At 35.3% G+C, this 24499-nt stretch overlaps 1 protein-coding gene across 3 annotated transcripts in view; it reads left to right on the plus strand.

The window, feature by feature from the left end:
- Window positions 1-24499, plus strand: part of LOC145293291 (elongator complex protein 4-like) — a 328271-nt gene that overhangs the window by 190398 nt on the left and 113374 nt on the right. For all 3 annotated transcript variants that reach the window (XM_080139896.1, XM_080139898.1, XM_080139897.1), the window contains exon 2: window positions 8753-8788. In XM_080139896.1, the coding sequence (XP_079996022.1) occupies window positions 8753-8788 (36 nt within the window). The remainder of the gene's footprint in view (window positions 1-8752; window positions 8789-24499) is intronic.

Consider the following 24499-nt stretch of genomic DNA (forward strand, 5'->3'; position numbering starts at 1 on the left):
ATCATTTAAATTACAATCGTTTTAAAACAATTATGTCTTCTTTTCGGAACATTGAATACAAGACGGAAAAAAAGCAAATTCCCACAATTTTCTTATTTCAACTCAAGCTAGGCCAAAAATCTGCAGAAACACCTCGTGATATCAACGAAGTGTTTGGCCCAGGAACTACTACTGAACGCACAGAAAAATGGTGGTTTAAGAAATTTTGTGGTCAGCCTTCGGATGTTAACAATGATCAATTAAGAGCCTTAGTCGAAACCAATCCATGCTCAACTGTTCAAGAATTTGCTTCTGAATTAGACGTAATGTATACGACGATTTCCAATAATTTGAGATTGGAAAGACAAAAACCTTGATAAATGGGTGCCTCACAAATTGAACGACAACCAAAAACAATGCTGTTATGAAGTGTCATCTTTCTTTCTTTTACGCAACAAGAACAACCCGTTTCTTGACTGGGTTGTGATGAAAAGTGGGTTCTTTATGATAACCGGCGATCTTCAGCTCTGTGGTTGGATGTTGTAGAAGCTTTACCACATTTCCTGAAGCCAAAGTTGCACCAAAAGAAGGTCATGTTTGGCGGTTTGTGACCGGTCTCATCCACTAGTTTTTTGAATGCAGGTGAAACCATCACGACGGAAAAGTACTGTCAACAGATGGATGAAATGCATCAGAAACTTCGACAACAATACCCAGCATTAGTCAACAGAAAGGCCTAATTTTCCTCCACGACAATGCCTGACTGCACATTGCTATACCAACCCTGCAGAAGTTGAACGAATTGGGCTACGAAACTCTGCCTCATCCGCCATACTCTCCAGACCTCTCACCTACCAACTACCATTTTTTCAAGCATCTCAACAACTTGAGAAATGCTTCAAAAGCTTAAACGATATCGCCACCGGAATGCAAGATTTTTATGTTACTATCATAACTGCACTTGTTTTGTATGTTGATTCTGATGTTTATTTCGATTGATAAATTTTTGTTTGAGCCGAGATATATCCATCTGTATTTAAAAGTTAAAAACCGCAAGAACTTTCTCATCAACCTGCTTTCCATATTTTGTTGAATTCTATACTAGGTCTCTTAGTAGGTGATCGCCACCCATCATATATGCTGCGTCTTTTAATTGTTTTACTATCTTCGTTTATCTATCTATCTATCTATATATATATCTATATATATATATATATATATATATATATATATATATAGGTATTTATTTATTCTCCACAAAAGCAAAATGTGGCACAAGGTCATTTTTAGTGTAAATAAAATATTTTTTTAATTCTAGAAGCTTCCTTTTTAAAGGTTAATATTAATCAACAGTTTTTGGTAAAATAATTTTCTGGTGAAATATTTTGTTGAATATTTTTCTGTTGGGGGCAGAAATCTTTTTCCAAGAAAATATATGTACAGATAAAGTTAATTTGAATTAAATTTTCAACAAAAAGACAAACCTATCCTGATAGAAAAAGCTCTACCCGATCAAAAGGAAAAGATAAGGAGAAGCCTTTGAAAATTTTCTCATGCTTTCAATTCCCTTCTCCTTCATATTGTCTCCCCCCCCCCCGTTTTAACTTTTCTATTTTTATTACCTATTTTGCAAATATTTTTGTAAAATGCCGTTTTTTTTCTCCTCATCTGATGAGAAGCATTTAACATTGAAATGCCATGGCCTAAAGAGATTTCCTCCCCCTTTTTCCCCATTTCCTTTACTTTATCCGGTTTTAATTTTATTGATATGATAACGTAATAAAGTTCTTATGTAACTTTAATCTTTATTTCTTCATTCTTTTCCTATATATGGATATATAAAAATCGATAGATCGATTTTGTCATCGAACTTCATAAATTAAAGGATTGGTATGAATAAAAAAGTGAAATATACTTGAAGAAACATATTTCCACCTAAATATATAGATCGATAGTGATGTAGCTTTGGTGACAGACAGACAGATAATCTCCAATCTCCATTATAGTAAAATATTTCAATGCATAAATATGACTTCTATTTGAACAATCTTCATGGGGGATAATTCCTAGCAAAGTTTTGTATTATTCCATCTAGAATAGCCTAAGAATAATTAATCAAAACCAGAGAAAGAAAGACAAACTGCCAACTTATTTAACATCTAATCAACGTTTGTTTACCAAAAGCTTTTTTGTTTTTTGCTATGTAATATAATTTTTTGCTATGTATTATAATTTTTGGGGCGAAGTTTATCAGACCGAGCACATTCCATTAAAGTACTTGTAAAACAAGCACAGGGATTCAATATTGTGGTGATGGGACAGGGGTTGGAACTTTGTTGACAGCACAGGAATTATTAGATTTGAGATTCTTTTTTGAACTCTGTCCAATAGAGAGAGATTAATTTTTGATACATCGGCTCAGATATGGCAGCAATATTCCATACATGGTCGGATGGTGGCTTTGGAGATTAGCATAAACTAGCAGAACCCACGGAAATTCCATGGTAGTTGAAAATTTTTAAAACACATAAAATTAATAAAAAATAAAATGAAACAAATAACAATGAATTTAAAACAACTTTTAGCAAATTCTTTTTTATCCTTTAAAAGCTTAAAAGAATTGATTTGAAACATTTTAGATTTTTTTTCAATGAAAATTCAACACACAACACATTTTTTTTTTCTGAATAATTTTTTATATAAATTATAAAGGAACAGATGTCAAGTTAATTCACTTGCACATTTTTTTTTAATTTTAAAAAGAAAATATAAAAACAACTTGCAGTCTCCTCTCAATATGACATTTTTTTTAATTATAAAATAAAGTAGCTAATTTGAAACCGTAAACAGATAGCCATTTTTTTTTTTTTTTTTTTTTTTTAAATATTTGGAGAGGAAATGGATTTAATGATTTTTTACTGATAAAAGGAGGTAATTCGTTTCTCATTAATTAATGTTTGTGATGATGATGTTTTTTTTTTGTGATACTGGACGTATGGACATATCACATCTAAATTTGTTTTTTCGTCTGTTTTTTATTTGCAAGCATTTGAAAAACGGCGTAAAATACTTGTTCATGAGTTATTTGAATAATGCATGGAATGATAATGATTCTTCTTAAAATGATGACTTGTATTGTTTACCTACGATGCATAGATTGATATCACAGGCAATTAGTTGACGGTAATTAATTCTTTGAAAAATTACTGAGTGCAAAGACACATTGTTTTTGTTTAGTCTTCAGTGATATGTACAACTATGTGACCTAATTATCTCTTGTAGAATAGACAAACAATTCTTGTGGTCATAAAAATTGTGGCTTATTGTCCAGAATTCCGCCATATTAAAAAAAAAATATGAAGAAAAATCTGTAGAGTGTACATATCTGTGATGAAACAAAGATATCATATTCCAAAATTCATGTAAATCGATCAAGTTATTTTTAAATAAGAAAATCAAATTTTATAAGTAACCGAAGAGCCGTTTTCTTGTCCGACATTTTAGAAACAATCTAAACATAAAAAAAGCAAAACAAAACAAAGAGAGATAACTCAACAATAATTAAAACTTGCGAGATCTATGCTGTAATGCCTATGAATTTCCATTAATCGCTTAAAGAGGATTTTCTTTATAAAAATAAAACTACTTGATTTAATCACATAATTTTGGGAATATATTTTCCTTGTTTCACGGGTATCTATATCATACATATTTTTATTTCCTTTTTTTTTTTTTTAATGTATGGGAAATTTTGGACAAGAACCAAATTGTGTTCAAAATATAACCAGAGTGAAGTTGAATTTCCAAAAGTAGAAATAAAAAAATTTCTTGAAAATCGTAAAAAAAAAAAAAAAAAATCTAAACTGATCTATCAGCATAAACGTAAGCAAAAAATACATTATTTTCTTCAAAATATAAAAATCATATTCAGTTTTGCATATGTTTTTTAAATGCTAGCATGTGTTGGACGGCTTCTAGGAAATTCCTTCCAAGCTAATCAATCTCTGGTCAGCTTTTTATTGATCACTCTTTCTCTTACCATTTTCTCCTATGTTTTATTTAGTCTTCCACTGCCAACTGACTCTGCTAATTCAACTATTCTACATCTACAAATCCAAGTACTTTCATTCTTTCAAGGTGACCAAACCAACAAAGTTTCCTTTTCTGTACACTTCTCCCTATACTGTTCAATTTTAATCTTGCTATGAGGTTATCAAATCTAAATCTATCACATTACACTTCATATCATAATCTATATATCCATAAAAATGAGAATGTGTGTAGGGGGGAGTGGACAATTCCCAACCTATATACTCAACAAATTTTTAATCTACAGACTTGAAATTTCACATATAGGGTATCCAAACGTGTGGAAAACTTTTTAATCAGTTTTCATCCGGGGGGGGGGGGAGCGCTGCTAAGGGGTCAAAATTTAAAAATTGGTACGTGGGAGTCATTGGGTATTTATATGTCTGTCAACTGTTTCGCGAATGTACATGCACAAATCGGTCACATGAGATTCATTATGTTAAGAATAAGTAGGTTTCAAAACACTTTTTATAGAACGTGTCAAGCTGGTTTAATGGTTATCGATCTTGACTCACTGTTTTAAAGTTTTGGTTTCGATCTCAGCTCCAGTATTTTTTATTATTATTTACATGTGAACGGTTTAGAAAAAACAATACTCGTATGCACACCTCAGTTTCTGTATGAATTAAAATATAATTATTATATATGTTTTACAACCGGGCAACGCCAGGTACATCTGCTAGTATTCTCATATTTCTCTTCATGCAACGCATTTCCTCAATTTTTATTGTCTAAGTTTCATTTTCATACACCATTACACTGCTTACATGTACTTGATAGACCTTTCCTTTGGTTAGTGGCAGTAAAAAAAAAAAATTTTTTTTGCATGGAGGTCACCACTTATCAAGGCCCGGAAGCCACTCGGGGATGAGGTTTATTGCATGTACAGTAATTAATGAGATAGTATTGTAGTAATCATTAGTATTGGAGATTTGATAGAGTGTCTTACTTAAGGGGGCGGTTTGGTTAATAATAGCAAAAGTACCTTGAACTTAATCCATCCATCTCTATCACTTGTAATCACTAGGGCTAGGACAACAGCATATTCTTTTCATTGTTTTAACTCTCGAGTGTGTATCCGTTGATATCTTATATGCTTTTATATAGAGTGATGTGGTTCTTGGTTGATTAACTATGTCGGATATATACTAGAGAGTTAAAACAATGATAAGAATATCCTTTTGTCATAGCCCTAGTAATCACATCAGCGCCAGTTTCACCCTGTACTTAAGTGGTATCACCAAGGTAACAAAATATAAGAGAAGATTCTACTTACACAAGTGGCAGCGCCTCTGTTTGGCCTGTCAGGTGACATGATCGAGGCAGGAAAAAGAAGGAAAGAAAAACTGAAGTTTGTAGATAGATTCTTTATATACATGTGGTATTAATTTGCATATGAGAGGGGGAATAGCAGCTATAAGAAGGACGAATAGGAGAGGACATGTAGTCAAGGTTTTGACAACAGAAAGAGAGAGAGCATAAATATTGTGAGTTGGTGTTGTGAATTATGGGTGAAAAGAGGAGCTAGTGTGAATTGCAGGAGATTTGACAATTTTTTTTTTTATCTACAGGGTGGAACAATAAAATTGACATCCTAGAAAAGACAACATGATTCCATTTCTGTTTGATGAAAACCAATTTTCTTTTTTTTGTTGCAGACCATTTACTAGTTGGCAGTTGTGTACAAATCCCAAGCCTTCTATCATGTCTGAAAGTGACATAATGTTCAGACGAGCAAGATCATAGATATGCTGCAGTACAACTCCTGCTCTCCACTGATCCAAGTTATGACAACAGGACCATTGCCAGCACCCTCAAAATGCATGGCTGGATTGCCATGAATAAGAGCGATGTGCCCAGGGTGATAAAAACAAAGTTTCCAGCCACGGTTATGGTCTTTGGTGTGGTTTCAAGTGAGAGTCACATCATGCCACCTCACATCCTTTGAAGTCTGTTTGAAAGTCAACACCAAAGTGTACCTGGATGTGCTGAAGAGTGTGGTTATCGTCTGGTGCAATCATGTGGCTGTTGGCAACCCCTGGGTGTGGCAGCAAGACTCAGCACTGTCCCATTAGTCCAAAAAGACCCAGGCTTGGCTTCAGAAAATATGCTATGACTTTGTACCTTTCTCTTACTGCCCTCCTCTCTGACCTGAACCCGCTGGACTATTTTGTTTGGTCATACATTCAGAATATCACTAACATCTCCCACAACACCAAAGCCAGCCTGATCGCCGCCATCTGCCAAGTATTCACCAAGCTCCTACCAGCGCTTGTGAAAAAGGCATGCTCCCAGTTTAGGACCCGTACTGAGGTGGTGCTTGAGGCTGAAAGCGGCTACATTGAATAGATGTCAGCTCTACTACTTAATTAAGTTACTTGAATTGATTTCTTTCAATAAAAGTTTTAAAATAAAGCTGTTATCGTTCCGCCCGGAACATAAAATTTCTGGACAAGAAGGTGTGGTAGAAAAACAAACTGTCTAGACTGAAGCAGAAAAACAGGATGGCTGAATTTTCCAATGATTACAAACAAAAACAGAAAGTATGAGACAAAATATCCAAGTTGAACAAATATTTAAATTGAACAACATAAAAATAAACATTTAATGAAATGCTATTTTCTTTAAAATACTAGTGGTGTTCAAAAAGTATCCAGACTGAAGTTGTATTTTACTAAGGCAATAGCAAATAATACATCAATTTTGTTTCAGGTTTTGAATACTAGCTGTTCTTACTCGGTGTTGTCCGGGATATAATGAAGTTATTTTAGTTTTTAATTTTTATTTGTTTGCACAATTTTAAAACTTATACAAAAAAATATTTAATTGTAAAGGAACTGCTTCTTTCTTTCTTTTTTATGTGCTTTAGTTAAAGACTAGCAGGACCTGTGGAAATTCCACAGTGGACTCTTTCACATGTAATATATTGATGTCGGCATTCTGTGGATGTTCAGTGTAAATGGAAACGCCCTGATATTATTGTAGCTCTTTTGTTAAAACTGCAAAAGTATTTATCTAAGCAAGCAGAAACATCTGGCCTAGCCCGGTCGTAAAATACGCTTAAATATGATATTTTAATTTATGCAGATTTTGTATATATTATTATAGAGTAAATTTTCTACCGATTCTTATATATTATAAAGTCGCGATTTCAAAAATAAAAAAAATATATCCATGTGACTTGGGTGCATCATCTTGAATTGAAACTGAAACCAAAGCTTATGAAGAAAAAAAGAAAGAAAAAAAAATTTATTGCGGACTATTATTCTCATCTTTATTAGTTGTTGTTCCACAACGTTTCGGCCAACTATTTCTCTGGCCTTCGTCAGGTGGTAACCGCGACGAATAGGAACTTCGAATCTCCTAACTGCATTCTCAGCAATCACTGACATCCGTAGTTGTTGTCGTTTCACCACGTTTTGGCCAAGTAAGCCTCTGGCCGGCTTTTGGGTAGGATTGATTTATAACTTAAAATATTGCAGCATTAATAATTTATATATAATGTTAAATTGAATTTAAAAAAAAAATTCTTAATGCTGCAATATTTTAAGTTATACATTTATTATATTTTTTACTAGAATATCTTGTCTTTTTCTTTTCCAGTTTTAACAACTAGTCCTTTTACTTTTTTGAAGTTTAATCTTAACCATATTACTTATCATGGTTACATTTTTCTATGTAATCCATGTTTTTTTCAGGCTTTGCTTTGAAATAATATTTTATTTTTTGTGTTGAATATCATACGCAGTGTCAACTATCCATAAAAAAATATTACCAACTTCTTTAATTGTCTAAATAAAAAAATCAAATAAAAGACGTAATTAAGTAAATAAACGGAAAGAACAGACAAAAAAAGAGAGAAACAGAATTAACAGGCGATGTTGTAAGCGAAAGATTATCAGCCCTAGCATGGCAAAAAACATCACTTTTGTTAACTCTCTCTATATAACCCAAATAAGATGGCATGCGAGCGACATTTCCGCTATGATTTAGGAAGGTGTCGATGATGAAAAAGTTATGGTAACCAACAGCCAATCAGAAGAAACTGTTTCTCACGTTCCTTACTTGTTTTGAAGACTTTTGAACACCAGAAATTTTATTATAACTTTTGTTTTAATGAACGAAAATTGAAAATTTTTATTTCAAAATATAGCTGAGAAGGTGGCCTATGAACTGTAAAAATTGTTTGAAATGAGTGATCGGTGAAGCTTTAAAGCAGTTCTAAATGAGTAAAACTAACACTTAACCATTTATTCAAACATTACTGTGTTCGAATGATTGTCTCAATAAAATGGTACAGCAATAAAAATAATAAAAATCCGCTACTTAGAATTAAAATTTGATATATCATCTTAAATGCTATTTAGGTCCAACTTTTAAATTCTTACAAGATAAACTTATATGTTTGATGCTTATTCAATTTCCAGGTTGCTTATTTGATAAATATAGTTTCAATCAATGAAACGTCGATAATTCTTCAAGGTCATTTATTTTGTCATATTGATAATTCTTCAAGGTCATTTATTTTGTCATATTGATAATTCTTCAAGGTCATTTAGTTTGTCATATTTATATGATGTTTACATTGAGAAACAATGATTTTTCTTTTAATTTGAAGATTATTTAAAAATGATAACGTTTATTGTAAATCGATGTTTTTAAACTATTATTCTTATTCTTTCAGGTGGAGGAGTAGCAGTGGGTTCTGTAGTTTTGATTGGTAAGCATTTTTTTTTTATTGCACAAGTTCTCAGCAAGAGGATTGACATCCAATAAGTTTATAGAAATTAAAACAATGTTATTATATTAAAATTAGTTACAGTTTTATAACAATTTGGTTCTGTTAATGATTTAATAACCAAAGCTAAGTAGCTGACTATAGTCGACGACGACTCAAAGGCTACTTTTTCATTAGCTGCTATACCGAGATGTAGAGGAGGGCGCCACTCCATTCCCAGAATTACTCCACTTGCCCTTGATCCGCCCCTTACAATGCTGAGTGTTTATCAGGAAGGTAGAAAGTACCATTTTTTTTAGTCTTTGGTATGGCTTAACTGAGGATTGAACCCTGGTTTTCTAGCTGATTAGCAAACTTACCATTTTACCAAATTGGCTGGTAAATTAATAACCAAACTATACAGTAATTTATTCTTTTTAAATTGTACTTATATAAATAATAAAAAAACAAAAAGAAACCAATATATCAAAAAAAAGAAAAAAAAAGAAAGATAAGTGTATCAAAATAAATGAAAATAAGAAGAGTCTGTGAATACTATTTTTATAAAATGAAATACGTAAACATTTTAACGAAATAGTTAAAATGACCAGTTCAGATTCCAGGAATTTTTTTATGACATTTGTTACCATCTCATTTTCTTTTTTATTCATTATTTAAACCAAATTATCTCTTTATTTACTATTGTTTTTAAGCATAGAATCAAGAGGATATATTCATCTATTATGTCAAAGGTCAAAATAATTCTTTGATAAAAAAAATGTTTTGTATATATTTTTAAAATATAAAATGCTTCTGAATATAATTAATAGTTTCTTTTGTTTACTGTTAATTGACAGAAATAATGACAATTCTGCTTTTCAGTTATAGAAATGTAGTTCACTGCTACAGCAAAGAACAGTTTTACAAAGGGATGTGTGTAAAACAAGAAACTTTATTGGTTGAAATTTTATTCATTTTGATTTTTAATAAACTTAAAATGAAAAAATTCCTCATACTTTTAACCACGATTATAATTTACTAGTAGATTCATAGCTATAACTCTACTGACTTGTAATTTTGTAATCAAACAGTTTTTTTTATTTCAATACCAGTTACATTAAAGAATAAATCAGACAAAACAAAAAACAAATTATAAATCAAATTTAATGCAAATTGGAAATCTTTTAATTTTTAAATGGGGGTTATACCCACACTCCAAAGAAAGTGTAATTTAAAGAATATTTATTAATTGATGTCTTATACCTATGGTTAAAATTTCATCAAAATTGGGGGTATTTGAATTTGCATGAAACGTTTCTACTCTCTCCTTGCTTCTTTTGAATAAAACTAAATTAAACTAAATATAACCCAATCTTACACTTACCAACTCTATTTCAAAATTCATAATGATAATAGTTTAGGAGTGAATACAGAAATATATATATATATATATATATATATATATATATATATATATATATATATATATATGTGCAATCTGAATTAATACATACAAGGCATGTTTGGATCAATTCCCACTTTATTTATGCCATTATATTCATTTATTTACACATAAATGAATTATTTCAACCAGGTCATCATGGGTTAAGCAGAAATTCAGATTCAGAGAATCTTGCTTGATTGGTGTTTGATGATTGAATAAAATTCAATACAAATCTGAAACACTTGACTTTTCAAATGAAAGGTTGCACGATTAAGTAAAGGGTTCTATTCAAATATTTCCACGTTCAACACAATGATTTCCGAGTTTGACAAGATACACTTGAAGAAGATCAGAGGTTAAATCGGTCGTAAGAATAACACTCAAGATGAGAACATTAGTCTGAATAATTCAAATAATACAAATTATCAATCCTCATCTTAAAAAAAAAAAAAACTCAGAAAAAAAAGACGTGTTTATTTGCCATCCCTAAAATTATGAGACGGCAGGTGAAGCGTGGCCTAAGATAGTGAGATCTACCTTTCTCTTCTCTCTCCCTTACACACATGTGAAATTGAACGGTTTCCTGTTCTGTCCTTTGAATAAACCTTTATGGACTAAACAAATAATGTCATACTTTGTTTTGTACCAATAAACAAAGAAACAACCTAGATCCACAGCGATGATGGTGGTGATGACAAGACGGTCAACTAGTATGCATAAAGGATTTTATACACCCATTGAAAAAGTACTGCACAACACATTTCCTATATTGACCAATGATAACTAGGTTATATAAAAATAAGCACAAGCTCTTAGGGAAACTAGAAAAGTAAGTATTTGAACTAATGCATGCATTATCTTGGTTGGTTGACAAACTATTACCATTCATCTTATTATGTCTTTCTGTCTTCAAGCATAAATGGTGATCCTTATTTTCTTGGTCATGTCCAATGACATTCCTTGCCCTACCTTTTCTCAATAAACTTGTAAAGAAAAAAAAAATATCCATTCTTTCTTTTTAAACTATAGCCCCTTTGTTTTTCTGACTATTCTTTGCATAAAGTGACAATATTTCAAACAATATTTCAAACAATATTTCCGTGAAAGTTATTTTTAGGTCACTGGAAGTCATTTCAATATAAATCAAAAGAACAATTTTATTTTTTTCATTTTTTTTTGTTGTTGTTGTTGAATCCTTTGGGTTTCTTTTTGTGTCTTTGATGAATAAACTTTCTTTCATACTTCGCTTTCCTGGATTTTCTCAATATACAAGGTGAGGTATGAAGATCTCACACTTTGAATGGATATAAAAAAAAACAAAACAAAAAAAACACAACTATCTGATAAAAGAAAACTAATGGTACATAAAATAGTTATATATACTTTTTATTTGTTTTGCATAAGCATTAATATGTCACTACATATTCATGAGCATGTTTCCTTCAGGCGGTATTGCTTATACAAAAGTTTTATCCATAATCCGTACTAAGCTTTTGTAAAAGCAATATCACCTGAAGAGGTCTCTAGTTACTAGTAACTGGCTCACCGAAACATGCTCATGAATGTGTAGTGATATTAATGCTCATGTAAAGCAAATAAAACTTCATTAAAACTTCATTGGTTATTTTACCTCTGAAAAGTATTAATCTGGAATTATATCTATCTATCTATCTATCTATCTATCTATCTATCTGTATATACACACAAGATGATTACAATGCAGGGATGTATTGAATATAAACATAAGTGAAAAAAGATAAAACGAATGCAAAAGTGAAAATGCATTTTTGTTTTAAATTTTGTTAATATGATTTTTATTTTTTTCAAATCTTATTTACCTTCAATGTCACTTAATGGTGGAGTTAATATAACATATTTTTGGGGAAATCCTTTCATCAAATGAATACTTAACTTTGTTTTTGAAATATTCGTGAAGTATTGTTGTTTCATACACGTGAGATAAACTTTGCTTATGCATTTGGGACTGTTATAATGATGAAATAATTTATTATTACCGGTCAGGCCTGGGTTTCATGTGATTATGAGAGAGTAAAGATCCTGATGTCCTTTAGAAAAGGTATAAAGAAAGAGATTAACATTGGAGTGAGATTATTAATACGTTTTATTCAGGGAAAGCCATTTACCTGAAGATCTTTGGCAAACCGGAAGTCCCAAATATCGAAAGTCTGCGGTAAAATGTCTTTCATATATATAACAATGTGAATGACGACCATTGAATTAGTGTTCTGATAGATTTTAGGAATCATAGCAGAATCAAATATTCACCACTATTTGCAAAACATTGATGAAGTCGTTTGTGGGAGTTTTCCATGACTCTACGTTTCATCTCTGGTTGAATTGTGTCAATTCATTCTTTTATTCTTTCTTTCAATTCACTAAGTTTAAAGACAATGTTAAAACATTTTTCCTAAAAGAAACAGTTCAGCATAATCATGTTGACATACTAGTTCTTGTTGATTACAAAATTAAGTGACCTTGAACCTAGTCATCATTAGGTGGGCGCTCAGTTGGGAAGACCAGATGTTATATATGACAGCAACATCACCCTGCTAAAAGTTGCACAAATTAACGTCGTTATATAATCTCTGACCATATTATATATGCCACTAATGTTCCCTAAAATGTCTGCTTTCAGAGAAAGCTCAACTCGTCCAGGGTGTGTTGCTGCATTAGAACAGTATAGGAAAGGAAACAGTAACCGTAACCGTGTCGGCCATTTTATTTATCGTTTTAAAGATAACTAGCCTGGGTTCCCGGCGTTGTCCGGGTGTTTGTAGGTGTATGTTGAGAAAAAAAAAAAAAAAAACATTGTAGTAGGCAAGCAGGTTTAAACCAGTAATGCGAAGGCAGAAAAGAAAGTGGAGGTAGGTGTGTTTTGGTTGAGCAAAAAAAAAAAAGAAAGAAAAAAGAAAGAAAATTGCGAGCGCAAAAGAAAAAAAAACTGGTAGTAGACAGGGGCAGGCTCGTGAAGGAGGAAAAGAAAATGGAAAAAAAAAGTGACACGTTTGCTGTTGCGCCCATCGCCCAACCGGAAGTGATGTAGGTTTAAATTAAGGCTAGACAATCGAAAAGAGGGGATGACTTTCGACAATATCTGCGAAAAAAGCGACCCCTCCCTGTGGAAAAGTGGCCAGTTGAAGGTGAAGAAATTAATGTTTTTAGCCAATTTTTCAATATTTGTCGTCTGAAGGGTCGCACTTCAAAACGATACTGATCTTGTGAAAATCTGTCGCCTCTGTCGAAAGTTTTAGGCAGACATGCAAACATACATACATACATTTAAACAGACAGGTGAGATTTATATCATAGATGGAATGATTTCTGAGCATTTTATCTTTAGAAGAGAAAATGGACATGATAGAGAAGTTTTTATAATAAATGACAAACGTCTAGTCCACCAAGACTTGTTCTGCCAATCTATTGACGCTCCAGTCTGCAATGATGTCCATTCTAGGTGTAGAAGAAATTTATGTTCCATCATATGCCACCTGTATTAATCACTACTCTTGCAATAATGGTATTATCGAGTAGGGACACTTCAACTGATTACCAATAAACTAATCCCTTCTTAAAGGACAAGAAGTTAAAGCTTGAGAGGGTGGACGTCCTAGAACTTCAAAGGTACATAACTCAACCAACAGAGAACAAGCCATCTCAGCAATGTCCCAGAGTTTGCTGGTCTTATTTTCTTAATAGGACAGGAATTGGCTGCTCAAAAGTTATCACCAGATGGGGATTATGAAACTGACACAACCATATGCGAATATGGAGAAGAATACCGTACGATGCAACGCTGCCTTGTCTGTCTAGCTGGTTCAGCTTGAAAGATCTTTCAGAACACAATAATAATGCAAAGGACTGAGTAAAAAAAAAAAAATGTGAAACTGTCGCATGACCATATGCTTCAAAGATATGCAAAGAAGATGAAGTATGATTTGTCTGATTAAAAAAAAAAATGGATTAATTAATTTATGTAAAATATTTAATTTAGAAAGAATGATAAAATGAATTTTGAAATTTTATGTATTCAATTCTATTAAAGAATAAAAATGTTTTGAAAAGCAAAAAAAAAAAAAGGGGGGAGACAACATGGATTTCATTAATATTTACTCTTTTTCTCCCCAAATTTGGTGACACTGTATTATGGCTTAGTTTCATTCTTTCCTAATCGACTTTATTTGTTAATTATTATTTGTGTAATCTAAATTTTAATTCATTTTCTTAAATCAGTGGGAATTTCTACAAAATGTTTGGAGATGAAGCGTTTTAAAATCATGACATCTCTAGAAGTGTAAGCTATGTTTAGTTTCATAAAAGTTTCAGATAATTCGTTGTTTTAAACAAGTCTTGAGAGATGACTGGTTTGCAGTAGACAGAACAGTTCCACAGAGCAAAATATTCTTACTGTGTCGAGACGGGAAAGAAAAAAGAAAACATGTGAAATTGCTCCAGAAAAGGTTTAATATTTATGAAGCAATTCTGGTTTCTGATTGGTTGGTAGCAGAACATGAATTAATTCGATTCGTCAGTTCCTAGCAGCATCGTTTATAAATAGAATCGTCCGACTGTGTGGGATCATACCCCATCACTTCGTCTTTTGGTTGTATACGATATTCATTGCGCTGATACTGTTATTATTATTGTTATTATTATTGTTATATATTTGTTAAATTTGTTATTCCTCTTTCTTCTCTTCCCCCGTTGTTACCTTTTTAAGTCCCGGATCTTCGCGGTTTTTTTTTTTTTTTTTCTCATTTCCCGTCGGCCATGGCATCTGCCAGCTGTGAGCCGTCGGAACCTGTCAAGGAAAAGCAAGAAGAGGAGAATGCAGTCTGGAAGAAGCCGCCAGCAGTAAAAATAGACGTAGAATCGTTTGTTGAAGAAGCCAAGAAATGCATAGAGCATGTCACCACGAATGGCATCAAGGTGGAACAACTATGGATGGATGAATTTGCCAAAAAGACAATTTCACTTTTTGTCATCGACAGAAAAACCAAGAAGCTGATTAGATCAACCAAAGACACCGTGACAAAGTTAATTGCGACTGTGGGAATGAGAGCGGAAAGGATAACCAAGACAAAGGGCTACAACACCTGGGCAGCCTTATTTAAATCTCCAGAAGATTGCATTAAGCTCTCGAAAAACGAAATCATCACTCCAGAATACATTCTGAGGATGGAATACCTGGGACGGAGACGGACAACCATTTCCATATTCGAAGTCCCAGGTGTAATACCAGGGGAATATTTGGCGGCGTATTTACTGCAATACGGAGACATCTCTGGAGTAAACGTCGACCAGTACAATGGTGTCTGGTCGTTTGATATTTTGCTGAATAAGGAGGCATACTATAAGATACCATACTACATCGAGGCACAGGAGGAGAAACTACCTATAGTAGTGGCAGGAAGGCGTCCGGCTTGCTGGATATGCGGAGAAGTGGGGCACTTAACGTATACGTGCCCCAAGAAGCAAACAACGTCGAGAAACCCAAAAAATCGGGTATTACCACATTTAGAGCCGGGCGCACAACCTGGATTTAAAATACCAGAACCGACAGATAAAACTAATCCTCCCAGTCTATCAACTGACGAGATCGAAGCAGTTTATAACACCGAAGCTGCATCACCAGAGAAAGGTGAATGGAAAACCGTACCAATCAGAAAAGCAGCATCACCAACCTATGCAAAATCCTTAACAAAGGAACAAAAAGTTGAAATACGTTCGAGCAAAGACCCCGGAGGGAATAAATATAAAGAACTGCTAAAATTAAAAGAATCTCTCGATGAAAAACGAAAAGAAAAAATACACGTTCCCTTCCCAGAGTCCCTGTTCCCGGAGAAACCTAACCCAAAAGAAAAACGTTCTCCCCCAAAAATTCCAGCCCCAATAGTTTCTACACCCCCGACTAGAGGGAAAAATATGACCTCTCTAGGCGCTCCTCCCAAAAAGAGAAGCCCGAGACCTTCCCCCTTCTGCACTCCTGCTAACACGCCTCAAAGCACTCCTCCCCCTTCTCCCATGAAAACAGATATGCCCCCTCCCACTCCGACAGATAAAAAAAGGCAAAGGAGCCCCTCTTCCGAGAGAGAATCCCGAAAAAAAAAATCTCCCCTTTTTTTTACAGGCAAAGCAGTTTGTCAAATCTCAACCGAAAGAGAAACTGTGATGAAGGCACACAAGAACAAGGAATATAAAAATTTGCTAGCCTTAAAAAATATAAAGAAAAAGGATACCACTAACCCCGAAAACTTCCCCAAAGCCCCAAGATTATTGACTGTAGTAAGGCCCAGAGCAGAGGCCAGTGGAGTGTGGACAATGATGGAGGAAGCAAATAGCGCTTTTAATTTGTTTCCTCCAGCCGTTTTTTTCAATGATAACGACATACAAAAAATGAAAGAATCATGTATTGGACGGGTCCCTATCAAAATGCATCCATCATTGTATAGGGCCATTAAACTAACCTTTCCTCTTGACATCGGTGGTTTGTCCCCTGACGGGTCAATCACCACTGAGATGACCACTGGATCCATGGGGACAGCTGTCGGTGTCTTGACACCGTCTATGTTTGATCAGGATTCCCAACCCTAAGTAGCTCAGGATGGCTTCTTTAAGATTAGCTAGTTTAAATGTCCGAGGGTTGAGGGACGCCTCTCGTAAACTTCGAGTTGCACGCGACCTTCAACGCCTTGGTGTGGATGTATGTTGTCTACAGGAGACTCACTTTATTCCAAGTGACTATCAGGATGTGCTCCTTAGAGACTTTCAGCTCTACTCAGCACATTATGATACCCACGCAAGGGGGGTTACCTGGCTAGTTAAGCGCACTCTTGATGCATCGTGTGACCCTATTTATGCAGATCCAGAGGGAAGATTGCTCGTTCTGGATGTTACCGTAAAGGATGTGGCATTTCGTTTTATTGGGGTTTATGCGCCCAATAACCGTACTGAGCTAGTTTCCTTTTTTCGGCGAATCGAGCCTTTCATGAATTCGTCTCGACGGTTAGTTTTAGCGGGAGACTGGAACGCGGTCCTGGATCCCGAGTTAGATCGTGGGGTTAATACCACAAGGGATACTAACCAGAACCGGGATGCTAAAGCGTTTCGAGACTTTGTCGACAAGTTTGATCTTGTCGATAAATTTCGGAACGAAAAACCCGGGGATTTAGCATGGACTTGGACAGGTAGACGCGGCTCCGATCCGGTGCAGCTTTCGAGTTACATCGATCGGTTCTTAGTTAGGAGAGTCGACCTAGGGCTTTTAGACTGTCCAAGTTTTCATAGTATAGTTTATTCGGACCATAGGCTTGTCCGGGTTCGAGTAAACTTAGATAGTGTTAAACCTAGGATGGCTAGTTACTGGAAGTTCAACACGTCGTTGTTCGATGTGAAGGACTTCCGGGAACAGCTTCTACTAACAATACAGAGGGAATTGACGGGGGCTATCATCGGAAATAAGTGGTGGGGCAACCTTAAAAAAGTCATTAGGTCCTTCGCTGCTGATTTTAGTCGCCGGCTCAACCGTAGTTCCAGAGCAGCGAAAGCGGCACTAGAAGATAGATTAGAAAGGGCGGTGGAGGAGGGGGATAGTGCTAGCTATACTATAGTTAAGGCTGAACTGGACTCCTTGGATAACAGGGAGGACCAGGGATTATTAGTTAGGGCTAGATTAAAAAGAGCGCCAAACGAGGCAACAAACATGGCCGCGTCACTGCGTGCGGAGGAGTTTCGACGTTCTGCAGATCGACACATCGCCAGTGTCACATTGCCGGACGGACGAACCGTAACTTCAAACGACGGAATCTTGGAGGGTTTTCGGACTCATTTTCAGGAGCTTTTTACCAAGGAGCCCGGTCTGACTATTGAACAGTTTGACACCTATTTAGCCGACTTTTCTCGCCTGGAGGCGACCGAAGCAGCTAGGTGTGAAGGTAGCATAAAAGAGGAAGAAGTCATTGAGGCCTTGAAACAGGTCGGGCTAGACAGGACCCCTGGGATAGATGGTCTGCCCTACGAGGTGTATTTGAGGCTGTCGCCCATTTTTATTCCTTTGCTGACCGTACTTTTTAACTCCTGGTTTAGGAACGGGTGCATACCTCAGTACTTTACCAGGGGGATCATTAAATTGTTACGCAAAGATAAAAATGGAGGGGATGGGATAGGTAATTTTCGGCCCTTAACGATGTTAAACACAGAGTTAAAGATTTTGGCCAAGATCTTAGCAAATCGTCTGCAGATTGTCTTACACCGTCTAATAAGTCCTGAACAGACTTGTTCTGTTAAGGGCCGGACGATTCAAGATAATTTGCACACGATACGCTTGATCGTAGAAAAAGTCGACACAGAAGCCGCGCTGATTAATTTAGATCAGTCCAAAGCATTCGACAGAGTAGACCATCATTACCTAGAGGCTGTTCTTCGCTCGGCTGGATTTGGTCCCCAGTTTCGCTCTTGGATTTGCCTCTTGTATGCCAACCCCGGTGCTATGGTTGAAGTGAATGGGGTGAGGTCGAAACCCTTCATGTTAACAAGATCGATCCGTCAAGGTTGTCCGTTATCCCCAATGTTATATGTGCTGGCGCTTGAGCCATTTTTGCGCCAGCTTCGGGTGAATCCGGTCCTTCACGGGATTACTTTGCCAGGTGGCTCTACCCCGGTAAAGTATACCGTCTATGCTGACGACGTGACTGTGCTTGTAACGAGCAGTGCCGAGATTAGAGTCGTTGACATAGAAACAAGTCGGTATGCCAAGGTCACAGGGGCCATAATTAACTACGTTAAGTCTATTGGCTTACGTATCGGTGCCTGGAGGGGTATGCCCCTTCAGGGACCCTTTGGTTGGGCTGATGGGCCATGCAAGCTACTCGGCGTCTGGTTTGGTCCCGGTCTCCAGCTGGAGAAAAATTGGTCGGAGGTATTGGAAGCGGTCAAGGTCGCATCTCATTTGTGGGCCTTGAGAAATCTGTCTTTGAAGGGTCGGGCGGAGGTATGCAATTCTCATATCTACCCCCTGATCCTTTACCGTCTATCAGTACTTCCACTCCCGGAGACCACACTAGTTGATCTGGTGCGGGCTCTTTTCGCGTTCTTATGGCGCGGAAAGCAAGCCATGGTTACCCGGGAGGTCTGTTACCTGCATCCGTCTGAAGGCGGTCTGGGTATGCCTAGTGTAGAAATACGTAGACACACTCTTAGGCTGATATACCTGAATCGAATGTGTACACCAAGTGAGGGAAACGGTGTCTTCTGGATAGAAGACACTAAGAAAGCCTTTCAGGCTTTGGAGAGTGTGCATTCGGCTGAGGGGGAGGCACACAGGTTGCCCCGAAACGAGTGCCCTTTCTATCGCGAGTGTCGGCAGGCCTTGAGATTTCTTCTACGGGTCAAAGAAAGCCTCTCTGACACCCAGCTGTTGTCTCGCAAAGCACTATATCGGGCGTTAGTGAGGGGATCCGTTCGAGACGAAAAGATTGAGGAGTTCGGTTTTACGAAGGAGGAGCGCCGCTTAATATGGCCTTGGGCGCCTGGGTCGAGCTGCTTCGATAATTACGAGGCATCACTCACCTGGCTGGCAATACGAAATGCTCTCTGGGTCGGCAAAAGACTTTACGCAGCGGGTTTTACGGAGACACCCAATTGTGTCCGATGCGGAGAATGGGAGGAAGACCTTGATCATGCTTTCTTCCACTGCGCCATCGTTCGACCGTTGTGTGAGTTAGTTGAAGGCTTCACGGTTCGCATGCTGAGCGAGCGGTTTTTTGTGCTGGAGTCGGTTTCCCCGTGCTGCAACTGGGCACCGACCATGAAGAAAGAAGAACGCTATGTTTTTCTGTGTTTACTAGCAGTTATGAGAGGCGTGATTTGGACGACGCGACAGAAGGAGGTTTACGGAGATGAGACCTTCACTGCTCCCCAGCTTGTCCTCATTTTCAAATATCGATTGAAAATGCGAATTAAGCTGGAGAAGGTGAAACTCGCTCCTGTGAATTTCAACGACAGGTGGGTGAAAGTTTCGCGACTGTGTAAAGTGAATGGAGCTAGTCTTGAATTTCTTTTTTGAGTGGCTTAGGTTTTTTAAGGATTTTGGGTAACCTGATCAAACATAGACATGCATCGGACCTCCTAGAGTAGGCTAGTTAGGCATTTTTGTTCGATTTTTAACTTAGCTAGAGTATGCATGCTGTCATCGCCCCAATCTCCTTTTTTGGTTTTCCCTGTCCCAGCGTCCCTCGTTTTTTTTTTTTTTTTTTTTTTTTCCCCACTTTTGGTTCGATAACCCCCAATCCCGGCCCCTTAGGTGACGGATAAACTGTTTTGCCAGAGATGTAGGCCATTTTTGTTGTGTTTGAATAAAGTTAGCTTTCGTGGGACCTACATCTTTTCGACTGACAAAACTTTTTATCCGCCACAATTAGTAGTGAGGGGGTTCTTTTTACTAACCACTTTTTATCATTGTATATTTTTCATACGATTTTGTAAATAAGATTTTTATCCCCAACCCCCCACATCATGTATATATATTTGTAACTTTCGGGTTTAAAGTAGGATGTCCACAGAGTGATTTTGGTATTTTGGTGAAAGAGTCTAGTTAAGTTAACGTTATGTTAGTTAGGTCAATATTAATCCCCACCCCCTTTTTCGGCCTTGTGCCACATTTTTATTTGTATTTTTGTCAAATAAAATAAATATTTACCCCATCACTTCGTCTGATGGGGAAGGTCTTCTAGCGATCTCGGCTGCAGGGAGACAGAGTAGTACAAGTCAAGGATTTGTCACTTGACACTCAGCCCAACAGGTGAGGGGCCGGGAACCGGCCCAGCACCTGTTGGACTGAGGTACGCCGCCTGGGTAATACCTAGGAGGTCCACCCTCCCAGGCCTTGCCACCGGGCTTTCCGGTGGGGCAAGTTTATTGCTTGCTGCCTGAGGCGCCCCGACCGGGGAATGCCGACGGGGTTACTCAGGCAATTTTTAAAATTGCAGGAGTGCCCCTTCTTTAGGGGAGCCTGCGGGGTTCCCACTTTCCGGCCTTGTGCCACATATTGCTGATGTGGGCAGCAATTAAATATATACCCCATTAGAAGTCAAAAATATTGCAACAACATCATTCCACAAAAGCATCCTAAAATCTACCTACCGGGGGGGGGGGAGGTAAGGTGGAGGTGGCAGACAGACACCTGGATTCATTATATTGCTTTATGTCGGGATGCCAGACAATTGGCAAGAAAAAGCAAAACCTAAACAAGAATGAGTATAAGAATAAAGAATAAAGAGATATGAAACCAGCAAAAACTGGGCAAGTTGCTGCCTGAGTCACTGTCAACTGACAGAAAATCACATCTTTTTTTTTTTTTTTTTTTCTGTAATTCAATCTTCTCTTTTCTCATGTCTTCTAGTTATGTGAATCCTTTGGGATTTGAATTCTTTGATTATTTTCCAACTGAGAAATTGGAAAAATTCAGAGAATGAACACCAGAAAACAAAAAAATAAATAACAAAAATCAAAGAAAAAAAATAGCAAAGAAAAAAAAAAGACAGTTCAAGTTCTATGAAATTGTTTTGAAATGTGATCCTCCAACAAAACAACAACAAAAAAAACTTGAAAAATCGCTTAAAGCATCAGCAGTCAAAAATAGTCAATAATTCGATATAATCCCTATAAAAAAAATTAAATTTCAGAACTATCTAAGATGCTATTTTCCTATTTTTAAGAAGAATGTACTTTCTTAGTGTCTTCGTTTATTCACCTTTTATTTTCATTCCAGTCTCTAATTCTGTATATAAACCCTGTGGAATGCCGGCTTTTTTTTTTGTTGTTTTCTGTGTGGCATTATCCTCGTAAGTTAACACACATCAACCGTGATAGTAAACCGATATATTTTTTTACCACACCTTCGTGTTTGACATTTCATGATCTTTTACTTTACCTTCAGAAAATAAACTGTTCTATCTTCGCTGAAAATAGACTTCGTTCAATTCATATGTTTACATTTACTTTATTCACTAGAAGAATACCCGTCCCAGAACAGGTACAATTCTCAAGTATTTTGCACCACTTTTGCAATGCTTAACAAAGATAAAAATCCGGATATAATGCTACTAAATCTTATTTCTAGAATCTTTGTTCCAATTTTGATCAAAATCCATTAATCACTACAATTTAACCTTAAGGAGTCTTAAGAAGAAATTGAAGGAATCTTACTTTAATTGATGTCTAATGATCAAATTTCATGCAAATCTGAAATATTTAAATTTTGAAATGGTTGGTTGTGCCCGTATTATATCCCTTAAAAACTTCTTTTTTCTCTTAGTTTAAATATTTAAATGCATGCATCAAATCTGTTATTTGCATGCACTGCAACTGGTTCAACCCATTAAACATGTTGCTTAATGCATATTTACTTACATACTGTCACAAATATATATATATATTATCATATGAGGTGCTGCTTCACCACAAATATAATGCCTGAATCACTGTATCCAGAAAAGGAAAAGATGTGATTCTTTCGAAAGATTCGGTTGGAGAGAGAGGACAAATGATAAACACAATAAAGGAGTCCTAAGTAACCAATACAAATTAGAATTTAAAATATTACATTTATTTACAGGAAAAACAAAAAAAAAGATGGAAAAATCTAAAGAGAAAGGATAGTAATATATAAATACGCTGAGCAGGATACACCTGAAACAATCATCATCATCACCTTGTATAAATCCGAAGAGTCTGTTGTTGGCATTGGTTTCCCTCAATATTTTCCAAACAGAATTCTTTGTAGAAAGACATTGGGTACTTATGAATGGGACTATGTGAAAGTGGCCAACATCCTAAGTGAAAGTGATTTTTGTGGAACGAACTGGATTCAGACTTAGAACACTCAGGTCGTCAGTCCATGTTATTAAACACTTGACCACCGTCATTTCCCATATGGAGCAATAATGATCAGTTTGTGAATGATTTTAATTATGTATATAGTCATAGGAAAATGGTCAATATGGAAAGCAAATATTTCGGTAAATGTTACCCAACAATACAACAGAACACCGACTACTCTAATTTGTTTTTTAGGGGTATTCGAGGTCGCTGACAACAAATCTGTTGCAAATTTATCGTTTGTATGGTAGTAACCCCTGGACCCTGGAACTATTTTGCGCCATTTCACAGCCTTCGTTAACACTACACAGTAGCGGTTCTTACTGAAATGTATGTTTGCGCATGTAGTCACATGATGTTTGACAAGGCGGATGAATACATGGCTAAAAAATAGTAGTACTTCACCACAAAATTCAATGATATCAGAAATTCAGAGTTTCATCTTTTGGAGCAGAGAGAAAAAAACAACTCTTTACTCTGTTTGCATGCATACATGTGCACAGATAAGCAGTCTTTACGAGTACAAATAAGAAAAAAAAATGATGTAATACCAATGTTCAAGGATGGTAAAAAAAAAGTCCAAAAGTCCTTGGGGATATAGTAACTCCATATATGGGGTATAATTTTTTATTGAATTTATATAAAAATTCAGTTATTTATTTTATTTAGATTTAAATTACATTTATTTAATCAAATTATTTAAAATATTTTATATGGGGTATAATTTTTTATTGAATTTATATAAAAATTCAGTTATTTATTTTATTTAGATTTAAATTACTTTTATTTAATCAAATTATTTAAAATATTTTATATGGGGTATAATTTTTTATTGAATTTATATAAAAATTCAGTTATTTATTTTATTTAGATTTAAATTACATTTATTTAATCAAATTGTTTAAAATATTTTATATGGGGTATAATTTTTTATTGAATTTATATAAAAATTCAGTTATTTATTTTATTTAGATTTAAATTACTTTTATTTAATCAAATTATTTAAAATATTTTATATGGGGTATAATTTTATATTGAATTTATATAAAAATTCAGTCATTTATTTTATTTAGATTTAAATTACATTTATTTAATCAAATTATTTAAAATATTTTATATGGGGTATAATTTTATATTGAATTTATATAAAAATTCAGTCATTTATTTTATTTAGATTTAAATTACATTTATTTAATCAAATTGTTTAAACTATTTTATATAAACTTGTTCAATATTGTACAATTTTGTATAAAGAAATGTTAGTATAATAATATTGTTATTAAAATATCAAAAACACAGATTAATTTTATTTAGCTTTATATTACATTCTTGATTACTTTTCACTTTTATATATATACTAGCATTTCAGCCCAGCG

Source organism: Euprymna scolopes, chromosome 14 (genome assembly GCF_053919585.1).
Source record: "Euprymna scolopes isolate OS-2025 chromosome 14, ASM5391958v1, whole genome shotgun sequence".
In the NCBI taxonomy this organism is placed as follows: Eukaryota; Metazoa; Mollusca; class Cephalopoda; order Sepiida; family Sepiolidae; genus Euprymna; species Euprymna scolopes.